Source organism: Perognathus longimembris, chromosome 2 (genome assembly GCF_023159225.1).
Source record: "Perognathus longimembris pacificus isolate PPM17 chromosome 2, ASM2315922v1, whole genome shotgun sequence".
NCBI lineage: Eukaryota > Metazoa > Chordata > Mammalia > Rodentia > Heteromyidae > Perognathus > Perognathus longimembris.
The window spans coordinates 47,985,124-48,001,868 of NC_063162.1; the positions used below are offsets into that span (position 1 = coordinate 47,985,124).

The following is a 16,745-nucleotide window of genomic DNA, read 5'->3' on the forward strand; positions in this document are numbered from 1 at the left end:
TGCCAGTGGGTCAGCAAGACAATAGAAAAAGGCATAAGATTATACTGTACTCTATTTCACAGGTGCTTAGTAAATTTTATTAAAGTAAACATAAACCACAAGAATCAATGTTATTTGAAGTTGAATCCAATTGTGTGTGTGTATAACTTGGTCTTTGGGTCCCCGAGCTTTCATGCTCAAGGCTTCTGCTTTACCACTTGAGCCACAGCTCCACTTCCTGCTTTTTGATGGTTAATTGGAGATAAGAATCTCACAGACTTTCTTGTCCAGATAGGCTTTGAAACATCATCCTCAGATCACAGCATCCTGAGTAGCTAGGAGTACAGGCATGAGCCACCCACTCCTGGCTCCAATTTCTTGATGTACCAATTCATGCCATGGCTTTACAAAAGATCAGGAAAAAAAATTCTTTTTAAAAGTGTCTGAAGTGATCAGTTGTGAATGGAAGTAGTGAAATTAATAAGGACTAAGTGACCGAGGCCAGAAGTTAGCAGCCTGTTTCTAAACTGGGGCCAAGTGATGGGAGGTTCAGGCTCTCTGGGCCATGTAGTCTTTCTTTTAAAAAAAATTTTTTGTTATTATAAAGGTGATATACAGAGGGATTATAGTTACATAGGTCAGGTAAGGAATACATTCCTTTCTGGACAATGTCACCTCTTCCCTCATTCTCTCCCTGTTTTTTCCTCCCAGCCCCACCCATAAGTTATATAGTTCATTTTCCACCTAGTGTCTAGTGAGTACCACTGCTGCACTTGTTCATGCCTGGTCCCTCCATTTCTGTGCCCTCTTTCCATGCATTCTTTGTGCCATGATTTGACCCAAATGTCACAGAGCAAGAGCAGCTACAGACAAGTACGGCACATGGCCGCACTCTGAAAAGCTGTACAAAAACTGGCTTCAGACTGGAATTGGTCCCAGGGACATAGCTGGCCAATCCCTCATCCAGGTGGTGGCCTTCCACTCTCGCTGGCCTCAGGATGACCTGGGGAGCACTTATCAAATAGGCGCGCATAGGCTTGAGCCCACGAATCCCCCACTGGCTTGCTTTAAATAGCTCTCGGGTGATCCTAATCTACAGTGGGCTAAGAGCCACCACTCAGGTGAAAGGTGTCAGTCTCTCCCTCCCACAGGTTGCAGGGAGCTTTTCTCAGATCCCAGCGTGACCCTAACACCATTGAGTATCTGGACCTCCAGAGGAAGAAATGGTAGCTGAGAGACCTGATTCTACCTCACCTCCACTCCACTAAGCAGGTGAGCCTCTATCCATACCCACCTGCCTTTACCTCCCCAGCCCCAGTGGGAATGGGTGGAACTTACCAGTTTGGGTTCTGCTCTTACAAGTGAATAATAGAATTCATTCATCTCTTCCCAAATTTTCTAAAAAGTATACTTTATTCAATGTGAAGTGTTTACTGGCAACTGAAACATGGGCTAGAGGAAAGTCATTATCATCCAAATGATTGGACTCACTTGAGTTTTGCTTATGAATATAATAATCCATTCCTGGGATTGCAGGGTTTGTTGGTCATTAGTCTTTAAGCTGAAAACAGGATTGCCAGGCAAAAGTGTCTTGGTCAGGAAGTCCAGTGTTGAAATGAAGAACAGCCTTCCATCTTTCCATGTCTTTAGCTCAACTTCTCTCCAAGGATAGGATTTGCTGTTTCCTTTCTCTTGCTTTGTGGGATCCAAACTTTTGGAAGGAAGGATGACACACATATGCCTGGCTGCTGCCTCTCAGACCACAGCTGTGGCTCACTCAAACCAGGAAAGGCCACTTGGGCCTCATAACTCTTCTTTCTCCTCTTCTGCGCAAATGCAAGCTGCCCGTTGACTGTTCATGAAGGGCCGGCAGCCCAAGGTCCATACTGTATTGAACACAGTGTCAGCCAGAGAATCACAGGCTGCTTGAGAACGACAAAGAGAAGCAGGAAGGTTAGCAGGGAGGGCCATGCCAGGGTAGAATGGGGATAAGGTCATGTATTTCCAAGGACAACATGATACTCAGGGAAGGGTAGGACTGTCATCAGAATACAGATTTAAAAGAAAAAGCCTATTTTTATTTTTTGGTGCTGATACTGAGGCTTGAACTCAGGAACTGAGTGCTCCTTAGCTTTTTTGCTCAAGGCTGGCACTCTACCACTTTGAGCCACAGGCTCCATTTCTTTTTTCTTTTCTTTTCTTTTTTTTTTTTTTAGTGGTTAATTTAATTGAAGTTAAGATTCTCATGGACTTTCCTGCCCAGGCTGGCTTTTTTTAAGTTTGTGCCCATCCTGCGCATTATTCCTGAGCTTTTGTGCTCAAGGCCAGTGCTCTACCACTTGAACCACAGCTCTACTTCCAGCTATATTTTGGTACTTAAGTGAAGATTAAGAGTCTCATGGACTTTCCTACTCTAGCTGGCTTTGAACCATGATCCTCAAATCTCAGCCTCCTGAGTAGCTAGATTACAGGTATGAGCCAGCAGTGCCCAACTGAATAATAAGGGTTTTCAGATAAGTTCCCATCCAAAGTAATAAAGTATACTTTTAGATACCCTTCTTTTCCTGGACCTCTTTTCAAAATAATCAGAATCTCCTATACCATTATACAGAATTCTCTTTAGACAACACTGTTGTGTTTCTTAGATCTTTCCCTGTGTGAGATGTAAATAATTTATTGGTTGAAAAATATTTGTGTTAGATTTGGTCATTATTCTCTTAAATCCAGAGATACAGAGAGAAAAGACATCACCTCCAAGTCAGGGATCTCAGAGTTTGGACTAAGAGGGGGTCAGCATGGACAGGTCAACTGATCGTTGTATCACACCATGATGTAAGAGACCCGAGGTGCTGTGAATACCCACAGAAAAGATCCCTGTCCCTGGAGGCTTAGAGGAACTACTAAATGGGCTCAGCTGGGATAGATGATTGATTATATAATAAACCAAATGTATCAGCAGTGTTTAATCAGTTGTCAACAAATGAAATGACCATAAAAATAAAGAAAACAATTCCGGGGCTGGGTATATGGCCTAGTGGTAAAGTGCTTGCCTTGTATACCTGAAGGCCTGGGTTTGATTCCTCAGCACCACATATATGGAACAAGCCAGAAATGGTGCTGTGGCTCAAGTGGTTGAGTGCTAACCTTGAGCAAAAATAAGCCAGGGACAGTGCTCAGACCCTGAGTCCAAGCCCCAGGACTGGCACAAAAAAAAAAATTCCATTTACAATATCATTAAAAAGAATAAAATAGAATAAATTTACAAGTGTAAGATTGGGGCCTAGTGATAGAGTGCTTGCCTCATATATATGAAGCCCTGGGTTCAATTCCTCAGCACCACATATATAGAAAAAGCCAGAAGTGTCACTATGGTTCAAGTGGTAGAGTGCTAGCCTTGAGCAAAAAGAAGCCAGGGACAGTGCTCAGGCCCTGAGTTCAAGCCCCACGACTGGCAAAAAAACAAAAAGTGTACGGTTTATGCTATAAAACATTGCAGAAAGAAGTTAAGGATGACAAAAAAGATGAAAACATCCATGTTCAACGGTCAGAAAAGATAATTTTGTTCACTGGTCACAAAGAGGCAATATTCTTCAAATTGGTCTGCAGCATTAAGAAAAGCCCTGTCAAAAAAAAAAAAAAACCCCTTTCCTTTGAAATCAACAATGTATGCCAAATTTAATAGAAATGCATTCAAAACAGTCTTGACAAAGAACAAGGGTCTCATTCCTTGATTTCAAATTTTACTACAGAATTATAAGTAATAAAGATTGTGTGGTACTGGCATAGATCAGTGGAATAAAATTTAATGTCTAGAAATAAGTGCTTACATTTACGGTCAACTGATTTTTAACAGTACAAAAGAAGAATAGTCTCTTCATCAAATCTAAACACCTGGGAATCAATATGGAAAAGAATGAAGGTGGATCCCTTTCTTATACACAAATGTTAACCCAAAGTGGATCATAGACCTAATTGTAATAGTGACACCAATAAAACTCTTAGAAGAAAACATGCATAAATCTTTTGACTATTGGTACGCAAAACCTTATTATTACACATGACAGCACAAGTACAAGTTACAAAAGAAAGATAAATTGAACTTAATAAAAATTCAAAACACTAATAATGCCATCTGAAAGTGGGATAAAGAACAAGAATAGAGTTATGTGTCAGTGGCTCATGTCTGTAATCCTAGCTACTCAGGAAGCTGAGCTCTGAGGATAATGGTTCAAAGCTAGCCAGGGAAAAAAGTCTATGAGACTTTCATTTCCAGCTAACCACCAAAAAGCCAGAAGTGGAGGTGTAGCTCAAGTAGTAGAGTACTTGCCTTGAGTAAAAAAGCTAAGGGATAGTATGCCAGGCCCTGAGTTTAAGCCTCAGTACTGGCACATACACTCATTTGCCTCAGACTAGCTCATACACTGTATGTGTGTACATACACAGACACATATATACATACACACATATACATACACACACACTGAAAACAAAAGATGTGAAGAGATATCTCTCCCAAGCGTATATACAGTGAAATAATGACCCATAAGGACATGAAAGGCATCACTGATTGTCAGGGAGATGCAAACGAAGCCACAATGAGATACTACTTTGCATGCTCTAAGTCTATAATAAAAATGTCTGGTGAATGCTAGTATGTAAATAAGCTGGAAGCTTTATTCAATATAAAATGATGCAGCTGTGTGGGAAAGCAGTTTGGCAGTTCCTCAGATAATTAAATATAGAATTATGGTATCAAGGCCAGCAATTTCTGTCTCAGAGTGTAATATACTCAAGAGATATGAAAACAGTTTCCCATAAAAACTTACACATAAATGTCCATGACAGCAGAATTAATAATCAAAAATGGAAACAGCTGGTGGTTCATGCCTGTAATCCTAGCTTCTCAGGAGGCTGAGATCTGAGGATCGAGGTTCAATGCCAGCTTGGGCAGAAAAGTCCGTGAGAGTCTTATCTCCAATGAACCACCAGAAAACCGGAAATGGTACTGTGGCTCAAGTGGTAGAGTGCTAACCTTGAACTGAAGAGCTCAAGGACAGTGCCCAGGCCTAGAGTTCAAGCCCACAACTGACAAAAAAAAAAAAAAAAAGGAAACAACCTAAGTATCCATCAACTGATGACTGGATAAAGAAGTTTTGCTAAAGCTACAAAATAGAATATTATTCAGCAACAACAACAAAAAAAAGTGAAACACTGATACCTTCTACAGCATAGACAAACCTTGCTAAGTGAAAGAAATTGGTCACAGGAAAACACATAATAGGACTCCACTTGTATGCATGTTTACACAGGTAGAAAGCACATTTATGGTTGCCTTGAGCTGAGCAGGGGAGTTAGGAGGGGTTCCCATCGGGGGAGGATGGATATTTCCTGAAATTGATTGTGGGGTTGATTGCATAATGTCTGTGAACAAATCCAACAAGCATTTAAATGGGTGAATTGTAGTTTAAACAACTTGTTTCAACAACACTAGCAAATGAGTGAGCCAGGGGTCCCAATCAGAGGGACCTGAAGGGATAGAAAGGAATGAGCCACCCATCCACATAGTGTGTAGGGAGTCAGAAGAGAATCCCAGCAGATCCAAAATGATGCTGGGGGGGTGGGGGTTGCAGCTTGCAACCGAACAGGAAAAGCATGTGTGCCAAACTAAAGGAAAATGATTGAATGACTTTGGTTGGAAGTGGAGGCTACCAGATTCCTGTGGTAAGAACACATAGCTGGGCTGAATGGAGAGAATGGATTGGAGGAGCCCAGAGACTTGGTTAGTGTACTACAATAATCAGACAAAGCCAGGTGCCAGTGGTTCACACCTATAATCCTAGCTACTCAGGAGGCTGGTTTGAAGCTAGCCCAGGCAGGAAAGTTTGTGAGATACTTAGCTCCAGTTAGCCACCAAAATGCAGTAAGTGGAAATGTTACTTAAATAGGAGAGCACCAGGAGAAAGAATTAGTAGGCTGTTGCATGGGAGAAATAACTTGATCTTGCCCCCTCTGTAGATGAAGAGTTCTCACATTAATCATCATATTCCCAAGGCCTCGCTCCGCCTCAGGGCTATCCCCCAGACACTGATCTACCAACCAGATCCATGATGCCCCCCTTCCCCTAGTGTTCTTGTGACATAGAGCTAGCTCTTTATCAGCCTGAAGTTCAGCCTTTACACTTCAAAATTAAATGCTAATATCGCCCTGTCATGTTTTGGCTTCAGAAGCTGAGAGATGAAAACTTTCCCTAAAGGACATTAAGAAAAAGAGAATACAGAGTCAGTACTGGAGGCTGAGCAGCTAAGCAGTGTTTAAAAGTAATTATTCTGAAGTTTGAAGAAACCTTCACAGAAGGACAAAGAGCTATTTAACTGAAGGCTTCCCAGACTGAGAATAAAATAAAAGGGTTTCGGCCAACTCAGAGAGACACTGTGTATGGAAAATAATTTCACAGAATGGCTAACCCAAGCCAGTTGGGCAACCTTCTCCAGTTTAAAATGATGGATCTTAGTTCTCTGGAAAGGCACTGGTGTGGTCCTTTTCATCGAGATCTGTGCCAGCAGCCCCTGGGCAAGACAGCAAGAACTTTCACGAAGGAGTGCCTGCCTTCACCTAACCTGCTTGGAGCTCAGCTTTCCAGAAGGCCAGCTCACCGAGAGCTGCCCTCTCTCTGAGTGAATGGCTCTGGCCTTCTCTCTCAGAAACAGAAGAACTCCCCATCCCAGCCTGTGTCCTTAGGAAACCTACCTTCCACGTTGGAGACGAAGCCCAGGCTCCGCTTCAGGTCAGAGCAGATGGAGTGGAGACACCATCGGAATTTTGCATCGCAGCGGTATTTGTTGGCCCCACACGTATCATAGCAGACATCCAGCTGGTTACAGCACTTGGTCATTGCTGGGATGCCCAGGTCCATCTGCAAAAGGGAAGGAGGAAAGCAGGGGGGAAATGCCACGTTGAGACTAAGGATGGACACCATCAGCAACCTCGCCCACCTCAGTAGACAACAGACAGTTCTCACTGCCTGTCACACAGGGAGATGGCTTTATAAACACCTAGCACTTAGGACAGCCTGGGAATCCCAGAGTGCTGTTTTGATTATTTAGTGGCAGTTTAATAAGTGACTCCAGACCATTTTCATCCTTTTCTTTGAGATGTTGGTAATTTTCAAATCCAAGGCAGCAATAGCAATGGAAACAGAGAACAGAAGATGAGTCAACAATAGAGCCTTGGGACATCCAGATTCAATTAAAATTAATAATTCCATCTGGGACTCTGAGACTACAAAGTATTTTTTTTAAATGGAGCCTCCATATATTAGTAGGTCACTGGTATTTTTTTAGGGAGCCTTTCATTTTCTAGAGCACTATTTTAAGGGTGTGTATGTGTGCGTGTGTGCGTGCATGTGTGTGTGTGTGTGTGTGTGTAAAGTAGGGTTCAGAATACTGGGTTCCTTACCACAAGCAGACTGTGGTCAAACTACAACACTAACAGAGCACACAGTGAGTGTATTTACCAAGCATTCTGTAGGGCAAGTGTAAATGCCATTGCATAAGCTCCTCCCCCACTCAAAAAAAAAGAAAGAAAAAGCAAAGTAAAAATCACAGATCCTTGGATCAACATAAAAATGAAGTTGAATCTTATTATTATGCAATTCCAAATCATAGTTTACATAGGAACCCCCAGCTACGTTTTACATGTGTCCTCTTTTCTAAAAATAAGGTCAAAGGGCTTCCAAAAACAGTTTGAAAAGGACATGAATCATGGCTTGTTTACAGAGTAGGCCCCCAAGTTTGAGAGAAAGCCAAGCTCTGATGTTAAATGTCCCAGGCAGCAGGATGCAGGCCTGAAGGTTTCTGTGCTTTGCTCTCCCAAGGACAGTGGAGCCCATGCTCCCAAGACTTCACATTGAACAGGCTCCTCCTCCAGCCCCTCACTGGAGAAGCTCACTAACAAGACCACATGTCAGGTCTATTTTCAATTGTGTTCTGATGTGTTCTCACACAGTGGAGATCACAGACAGCCTCTAGCAAAGGGTTATCTGAGGGACAGTTGCCTCAGAGAAAAAGAAACCAGAGAGCTTTGCAAATTCTCTTTTCCCAAGCTGGGAATATGGCCTAGTGGTACAGTGCTTGCCTTGCATGCATGAAGCCCTGGGTTTGATTCCTCAGCACCACATATACAGAAAAAGCCAGAAGCTGTGCTGTAGCTCAAGTGGTAGAGTGCTAGCCTTGAGCAAAAAGAAGCCAGGGACAGTGCTCAGGCCCTAGGTTCAAGCTCCAGGACTGGCAAAAGAAAAAAAAAATTCTCTTTCCCCAGATCCAGTTTAAAACACCCCATCACACAGTATTCTGTCAGAGTTCATCAATAATCATTTCCATCAGTGATAACTCATGGATGACTCTTAGTTATGGCCCATGAACCAGGAATGGAATACATACACTTCCTGGAACCTTGAGACCCAGGAAATAGGAGCTGCAGCCATTGGGCTCCTGAGGTTTGTAGCCAGGTCTGGGCATCGGTGCTTTTCCTAGCACAAGCAGGAAAGAACAGGAAGAAATATTTAGAAATCAATCATTTGAGAACATTCCTCAGATAAAAAGTTTGAAAGTCATTTTCCATTCTTTAAAAATCACTGCTTGGCATCAGAGAGCGGTACCAGGTAAATTTGGCATTTTCCTCCAAATCTCAAGGAATTTAAGCACTTATTTCCTAACAGTCCTACTGATTCCCAGACGCTGGTGGCTCATGCCTGTAATCCTACCTACTCAGGAGGCTGAGCTCTAAGGATCACAGCTCAAAGCCAGCCCAGGCAGGAAAGTCTATGAGACTCTTATCTCCAATTAACCCCCAGAAAACCAGAAGTGGCTTTGTGGTTCAAAGTGGTATCCTTGAGCCCAAAAACTCAGGGACAGCACCCAGGCCTCGAGTTCAACCTTCATGACCAAAAAAAAAAAAAAAAAAAAAAAAAAAATCATCTACTCTTAACTGACTTATGTAACTGTAACCCCTTTGTACATCACCATTATAATAACAATACAAAATATTACAAAAAAGTTTAAGCTAACCTGGATGCAATATTTTAGGCATTTGGATCAAGGAACTCAGGAATAGTCAAAACAATAACTTTCTTAGCTTCCTTCTACATGGTGTTTTGTTTCCGTTGTTGTAAATATATACACCACAAGAAAAATGTGTCATCCCAAGAAAAAATTGCCCTGACCTGAGGAGTCCTCAGGACAATCATCTGCAAGGAGCCTTTATCTCATTATCCAGATAAGGATGCTGGGGACTAAGAAGCTGCATGACTTGACACAGTGAAACTGGATAGAGTTCCTTGTAATTTCAGAGTTCCTTGTTTCTTTCCTTCCTTTCTTCCTGCCTCCTTTCCTTCCTCCTTTTTTCCTCTCTTCCTCCACCCTCCCAATCTTCCTCTCTCCCTAACTTCCTTCTCTTTAATCTTCCCCCAACCAGATATTTTATTTTTACTTTATATTATTATTTCAAAACGGAAGAAAAGTCAGAGAAATAAACACGTAGGTAGCCATGCAATGCAAACATAATAAATGTTAACATTTGCCAAGCTTGCTATAAATATTTCTTCTATTTAATTAAATGATAGAGTTCAGGTATAGTGGAAGCCTCTTTGCACTCCATCTTCATATTTTAATTTTTAGACACTGAGTCTGTGTTTTTATATCTGCCTTCCTTTTCCTCAAAAGTATCTGGACTATTCTTATACTTTTATGGTTGAATTTTAGATTCAGCTTAGCAAATTCCGCAAGAAATCTTGTCAGGCCTTGGATGAAAAGGCCATTGAATTTACAGATTAATTTGGAGACAATTGCCTTTTTAGGCTGCATTGTCCTCTTGAACATGAGCCCAGTACTTCCTCTGTTTGCTTAGTTCTTCCTTTAATTCTGCAACAGTGTGGTAATTTCCCCCATATGTTTATTATACCTACTGTGTGTTTATATTACCTAGCTTTTCTAATGCAATAGACAATTCCCACCCGTAAGGAAGGACCACAAGGCTAGGGGAAATCTGTACTTCTCTAGACCCCACATTGCTTCTAGATTTCTGCTCCAGCAGCCCCAGCCTGCCACCTTGATCATGGTCCAAGATGGTGCTCAGCTAATGCATCATATTACCAGCAGATGAGAGGTGTTAGAAGACTCTAGTCATTCTCTTTAATCAGCACACACTAGAATGTCACACCTAGCACCTCTCCTTTTTGCCACACTTTAATTTCAATAGTTACTTGCAAAGGTGGGCTAGGAAAGGGAGTCTTTATCCAACACAAGCTGCCATGAGCCCAGCTAAAAATTAAGAGGAGGTCCTTATAGAAAAGGGAAAAATTGGGATAGTGAGGCTTGACTCAGAGCCTTATGCTTGCTAGATAGGTGCTCTACCACTTGAGCCTCACCCCCAGACCCTAATCCTCATTTTTAAGACAGGGTCTCGTTGTGAGCCCAGACTGGCCCCAAACTCTCCGTCTTTAGCCTGAGTCTCTGGAATGCAGAGGTTACAAGCCTGCACCACCACACCTGGGTAATTCTTACATTTTAAATCTCTGCTAAATCATGGTGGATTATTTGTTCATAGGATGTGAATTTTTAAATAAGAGCTCATCTTCATTAGGATTGTTTTTCAGAGAAATTCCTATGCCCTGATCACATAACTACAGAGTAGGCCCTCGTTGTTATCTTCTTGAATTGCTGTAGTTGTTGTTATGGGAGGGATGTAATATGAATCCAGGGCATTCTGTGCATGCTCTACCATCTAGTCACACCCTAGCCCTCCTCAACCGCTTTTGCTCTCCTCCTCAGAGTGTTCTTTTACAAGTATACTATATTAACTACCTTTCTAGACATCCAGAACCAATTTGAAGAAACAAATGCCTACATTTAATGATGAGACACTGTCTTCTTGGCTTTTCTGGACCAGGCATTTGAAGCAGACATGGGTGGCATCCTATAGCATCCTCTATATTTCATTTTGGCAGTCATGAGGCTTGAACTCAGGACCTGGGAGCTATCCCTGAGCTTTTCTTCTCAAGGCAGACACTCTACCACTTTGAGCCATAACTGCACTTCTGGTTTTCTGCTGTTAATTAGAGATAAGAATCTCACAGACTTTCCTGCCTGGGCTGGTAGGTGTTCACAACCAGCACCTGGCTCCTCTGTTTTGTACTTAAAGAACTTGAAGCCTGACTAATCAGGAGGCTGAGATCTAGGGATTGCAGTTCAGAGTCAGCATATGCAGAAAAAAATCTTTGAGACTCTGATAAGCTAATGTGAAAAAGCCAGAAGTGGTACTGTGGCTCAGGTGGTAGAGCACTACCCTTGAGTACCAAGAGGCTCAAGAACCACACCCGGGCCCTGAGTTCAAGCCCCAGGGCTAGCAAAGAAGAAGAAGAAGGAGCAGGAGAAGAAAGAAGAAGAACTTGCAAGCTAGTGCTGGTGGCTCATGCCTGTAATCCTACCTACTCACGAGGCTGAGATCTAAGGATTGAGGTTGGATGCCAATTCTGGCAGAACAAGAGTCAGTGAAACTCTTTTCTACAAAAAGCAGAAGTGGAGCTGTGGTTCAAATGGTAAGAGCACAGCTGAGCAGAAAAAGTCAAGCAAGAGCATGAGGTTCAAGCCCCAGGACTGGCATTAAGGGAAAGAGGAGACAGAGAGAGAGACAGAGAGACAGAGACAGAGAGAACAGAGAGGCAGAGAGAGAGACAGAGAGAGAAAAGAAAAGCCAATCCTCATGAGAAGTACAACTCTGATACCACAGTTTGAAAGATAACAGAATGGAATTATTCTCTGGCCTGCTGGTAATGAAGGTTATTTCTGTTATATAAAATATAGTATGTTAACTGGAAAAATCTCCTTAGGAATGAAGCCTAAAGTTTAAGTTCCTACCAAAAAAAAAAAGGGAGGGGGGTGCTGGTTAACATCCAGGCATGTCAAATTGCAGTGGTTGTTTTCCAGCTGATGCTTTGAACCAGGCATCAGTAATGTGCTGGAAGCACAAATTGCTTGGATGTTCTGGCTTGGGCTGATAACTTGAAACTCCAGTAAGAGAAGGCCAAGAATGGCTCCGCCCAGCCCACCGCCTGCTTTGGGTAACCTGCCAACTCAAAGTGGGTTTTATATTGCCTTAATGGTTTGGGGGAAAGTCAAAACAAGGATAATGTTTTATGACATGTGAAAATTATCTGAAATTCAAATTTTAGTGCTGATAAAGAAGTTTAATTGGAACACAGCCATATTCATTTATTATATTTATTATGGTTGTTTTCACGGAAGAAAATCACAGAATATTGTTATAATCTTAAAGTGAGGATGGCTTTCTAATCAAGATCTAAAATGCAGAGGCCATAAAAAGACAAACTTGATCTCATAAAACTTAAAAACCTTCTCAATAAAGTGAAATGCCATAAAACACTTTCAAGACAAGCAGGAGGGAATTGAGAGCAGAATGAGCCATGACACCCAAACATTCCACTTCCAGCCAGTCCCCTGTGTGCGCCCTGAGCAGGGCGCGCCCCCGACATTTCATCACACAGAACAGTCAAAGCCTAGGCTGCTGAGTAGCTGAGATTACAATTGTATGCTACCCTGTTTGACTGTTAAAGACACCTTGAAGATATTTTCTCCCTTAGGAACTAAATCCAGGAAAGGACTTCTTTTTTAAATCCTTTTAGTAAATTCTGTGGCCCCAGGAACTTCTAAAGTGGCCCTCCTCCAGAGACTTTCCTCCAGGAGAGAACCATCACATTGCTTCCAGACATTCCTTCCAAAAGCTGAGAGGTTGTTGCCAAAGCTACTGGGATTTATAAACATTCTTTATATATGCATATGAGAAAACTAAGTTGCAGGAGTTAAATAACTTCCCCAAGCTCACCAGCAATGAGAATTCCTCCCCCCTCCCCATTTCAAACCTATGAGTTTTCCATTATCAGAAATTCTTCAAGTTTGAAGGAACACCCATTGAAAGCTCAGTTTCAGGGTTGGGGGTGCAGCTTAGTGGTAGCATATGCCTGGCACACATGCAGCTCTGGGTCTTCTCTCCAGCACTTGCCACCCCCCCAAAGTGCAGCTACAGGTTCCTACCACAGACCTACCAATTCGGACTCCAGAGTGAGAAAGGAAATCTGAATTTTACAAAGGAATCCTGTCCTCACTGGGTGTAGACCCTTCCATTCCAGCCCAAACTCGGGGTGAGCCTTGGTTTCCAGCCCAGTCCATTGACAAGTACTGGTATGCTGATATGAAAACAAATGGTTTTAAAGCATGAAGCGACGTAGACATGCAAACCCACCTTTACCTGTTTGAATAGTTTAACCCATGGGCCATAGTTTAACCTCTTTAATATGCCTTTGCCTTGACTGTGCTTTGCAACCACCTGGCAACCCTAAAACTCCTGATGTTTAGGGCCCAATCCACAGCTGTTGTGACTTAACTACCTTGGCATTTGCCAAGTTTGGACGTCTAACATCTCCCCAGGTGTTTCTGATGTAGAGAGAGAAACAAGATAGGCCACCATTGCTATAAACAGCGATAAATGTCTATCAATAGAACATATTTTTCTTGTAGGCTGTTTGCTAAACCGTTTCTTCTGGCAGTTAAGGGAAAAACTACAGTGTTTTTCTCAGTGTAGCCCCAGGACCCCTGGTAGCATCATGACCACCTGAGATACAGTCAATATGCAAATTACTGGCCCGCCGGATCTGCCAATCATAATGTGAGGGGGTGGGGCCAGCAGGGTCAATGAAGTTTGAGAACCACTACTGTGATGCAAGGCCTGTGCACCAGAGGTAAGTCACAAAACAAACTGAAAAGGAGCAGAGAAGCAGTTAAGGATTAGGTGTTCTTTGTTGGAAATATTAAAGCACATTATTGTTTGTCCTCTTTGGACAGAGCTCTGGCTTTGCTCTCTGGGGGTTCCAAAGATAACCCCTTACTTTCCTAATGTTTGCTCGGCCCCTTCTTACAGGTTCTGTTTTGTCCAGAGAGGGAGCAGTTATTTGCCTTCCGGTTCCCTCTGTTGACTATTCCCCTCCCCCACCAGTGCTGGGAACATCTGCCCTGACCGCCCCCCCCCCACTCCCGCCACCCCCCCACCAACCACAAGGTGCTGAAATTTGTCATTCCATTATCTTAGAGAAGAAATAAGGCTTGGTTCTTGATATCCTAAGAATAAAATCTTCCTGCTGCTTGTACTAACTAGTGAGTGTGAGTGAAAACACCTGTTCTGATTTTGCCACCTGAAGTGAATTAACCCTTTCCTAGGGGCCCAGTGCAGACTGTGCTCCTAACGCAGTAGCAAGGCCTCTGCGGGTAGCCAGGCCTCTTTGGGCAAGCGTGGCTTAGGGGCCCAGGTTTGGACTGAGTGAGTTCTTTGTTTGCCACACCCTTCTGTGGTTAAACCTGAGCCATGTTTGCCATCGCATCCTGGCCCCAGTGGGTAAGGAGGCCGTTCCCTTGGCTCTCGCCCGACAAGGAGGTAGCGGATCTAGGTCTCTCTGGAAAGCTGAGTTTTATCTGTTGGTTGGACACATTCTCAAGTGGATCTTCCTACTCAGGCCAAATGACCTGCTATTTTCAACTCTAGTCGCGTGAGGGAACACTGGATAAATGAAACTATCAGACTTTTGAGACTATTTGCTTTCAAAAACATAGGCTGAGGCTGAGGCTGAGGCTGTGGCTGTGGCTGTGGCTGTGGCTTGGTGGTAGAAGGTCTCAAGGCCTGGGTTCATTCCCCAGCAACGCATTTTAAAGCTTTCCATCTGCCTCTGAACTGCCCCGGCCCTTCTAAGCCTAGGATTCCCGCACCCCACTCCCCTTACCAGGAGGAGAAGGAGGAAGGCGGTAGGAGCGGGTACCCCCACCGAGCTCCCCAATGGTGCCTTTAGCTCTGGCGGAGGGGGCTGCACCTGAACCCCACTGGGCAGCCTGGGCCCTGGGCAGATGGCTCCCTAGTAAGGGCCGGGCGGGCAGAGACCATGGGGGTAAAGGGAGGACTTCCGGGGCTGCGCGGTGGGGGCAAACTTCCTCTGAGTGATCAGGGTTGGGTGGTCCCCCTTGGGGACCCCATACATTTTTCCTCCCCCAAGTACCTGCCTCCCACCAAGCTCTGGGCCGTTCCCCTGCCCGCGGGGGAGGGGAGGCGTCCCAGCCAGGCGCAGGGGGCTGGGGTCGGGGTGATAAGCTTGCCTCTATCCCACGGGACCCCCTCCCCTGCAGGTTAACCACGGAGAGGGGCCTGTGTGGGGTATAGCCCGCGGGGGGCTCGCGGACACCTGCCCTGGGAAGGCTCACCCACCGTATCGGCACCGGTACTGGCAGATGCCGTCCTTGCCGCCCAGCAGCTCCAGGAAGGAATCGAAGTAGCTGTTGACCGACTCGAAGCTGCCGCGGAGGTGCCGGAGGCCCCAGTCCGAGTAGGACTCCTCCGCCTTGGGGCTGGGGTCGCTCTGAGCCGAGCCGCCCCCCAGGCTCAGCCACACCACCACCCAGACGCCGGGCGCCAGCTTCATCCTGCCCACAGGTGGGTTGGTAATCGCGGCTTCTGGCCTCAGACCACCACCACCAACACCCCTACCCCTAGCCAGGGGCCCAGCGAGTCCCGGGGCGCAGCTCGGCCCCACCGACAGGAGCACAGTGTGTGCGCCCCACGGGTGGACTTTAAACAGCGCTGCAGGCCGGGCTGAGATCAGAGCAATTAGAAAGGGGGCAAAGGTGAGGCAGTGGGAGGGCCTGTCGGAGGGCCTGACGGCACAGGGAGCCTCCTCGTGGAGGGGACCCCCACGCCTGCCTCGTGGAGATGATTGCCCCCCCCCACCGAGCAGGGACCCCTCCCCTGAATGCTGCGCCCACAGCTTGAGGGGCAGCTGTTGCCATCTTGGCTCGTGGGGCCAGCCTCTCTACCCAAGAGCTTGTCCCAAAGTCCTAGCCACACCCCTGAGCCCGTCCCTGCACCTGCTCACCTTTACCACAGGGATCTCCCCGAGAGCTGAGTGTGCAAGGCGTGTGCTGTGCACGAGTTCAGCGCCCAGGCCCCCTCCTGCCTTGCTCCCTCCGTAGCCGTCTGAGTCATCGTCGCTGGAAGGTCCTAACTGTGCCTGACCCCCAGTGTTAGGCTGTGTCCTTGGCCTCTCTGCGAGCTCTCCGGCCAGTACTCCACGGGGGACCCTGCGGTCGCCCGGAGCCTCTGCTCTCCCTGGGTGTCTGCTTTGCCTTCCTCCGAAGCCCAGGAGTTCATCGGCAATATCGTTGTGATTGACACTTTAAGATGGTTGACTGAGTCTAGTGTTTGGGCATACTTTTCGGTTTATAGTTTGGGCCTAGTTCTGTGTAGAAATAACACTCAAATCAATTATAAAAATGATACCTTTTATAGATCAAATGAATCAATTAGCTTCTTTCCCAAATGTCCAGAAAGCCTAATAGGAATGACAAATGAGTTCATCTCTATATTGACTTAAAAAGTGTGTGGGTTTGAAGACAGCAGGAAGAGGTAGAGGTTAAAAAAAAAACTGATATGTATAATTATGTGTCGATTTTTAAAATGAAGAAAAATGGTAACTCCAACCAATATTTAGAAGAACAAACCTATACACACAATTCTACAAAGCATGGTAAGTACCACCATTTGGGAAATGAGAAACCTAGCAGGGAATTTGGTAAAAGCTGGGACCAAGGTCAGCCTCATAATTTGAAAGCCCCAATCAAAACAAAATACAGAAACCACTCAATCATGGCAGAGCACTT

General features: G+C 44.7%; 1 protein-coding gene across 2 annotated transcripts; it reads right to left on the bottom strand.

Moving 5' to 3' along the window:
- Nucleotides 1–1,455: 1,455 nt before the first annotated feature.
- Nucleotides 1,456–15,623, bottom strand: Pla2g12b (phospholipase A2 group XIIB). Of its 2 annotated transcripts, none has more exons than XM_048338995.1 (4): nt 15,298–15,623; nt 8,418–8,506; nt 6,727–6,892; nt 1,456–1,901 (listed from the first exon to the last, which is right to left on the bottom strand). In XM_048338995.1, exons 1-4 carry the CDS (start codon nt 15,509–15,511, stop codon nt 1,783–1,785), a joined length of 588 nt encoding a protein of 195 aa, XP_048194952.1. In that variant the 5' UTR covers nt 15,512–15,623; the 3' UTR covers nt 1,456–1,782. The 2 variants fall into 2 exon arrangements, with proteins under 2 accessions (XP_048194952.1, XP_048194951.1); XM_048338994.1 differs by having other exon boundaries at nt 1,456–1,904.
- Between the last annotated feature and the right edge of the window lie 1,122 nt (nt 15,624–16,745).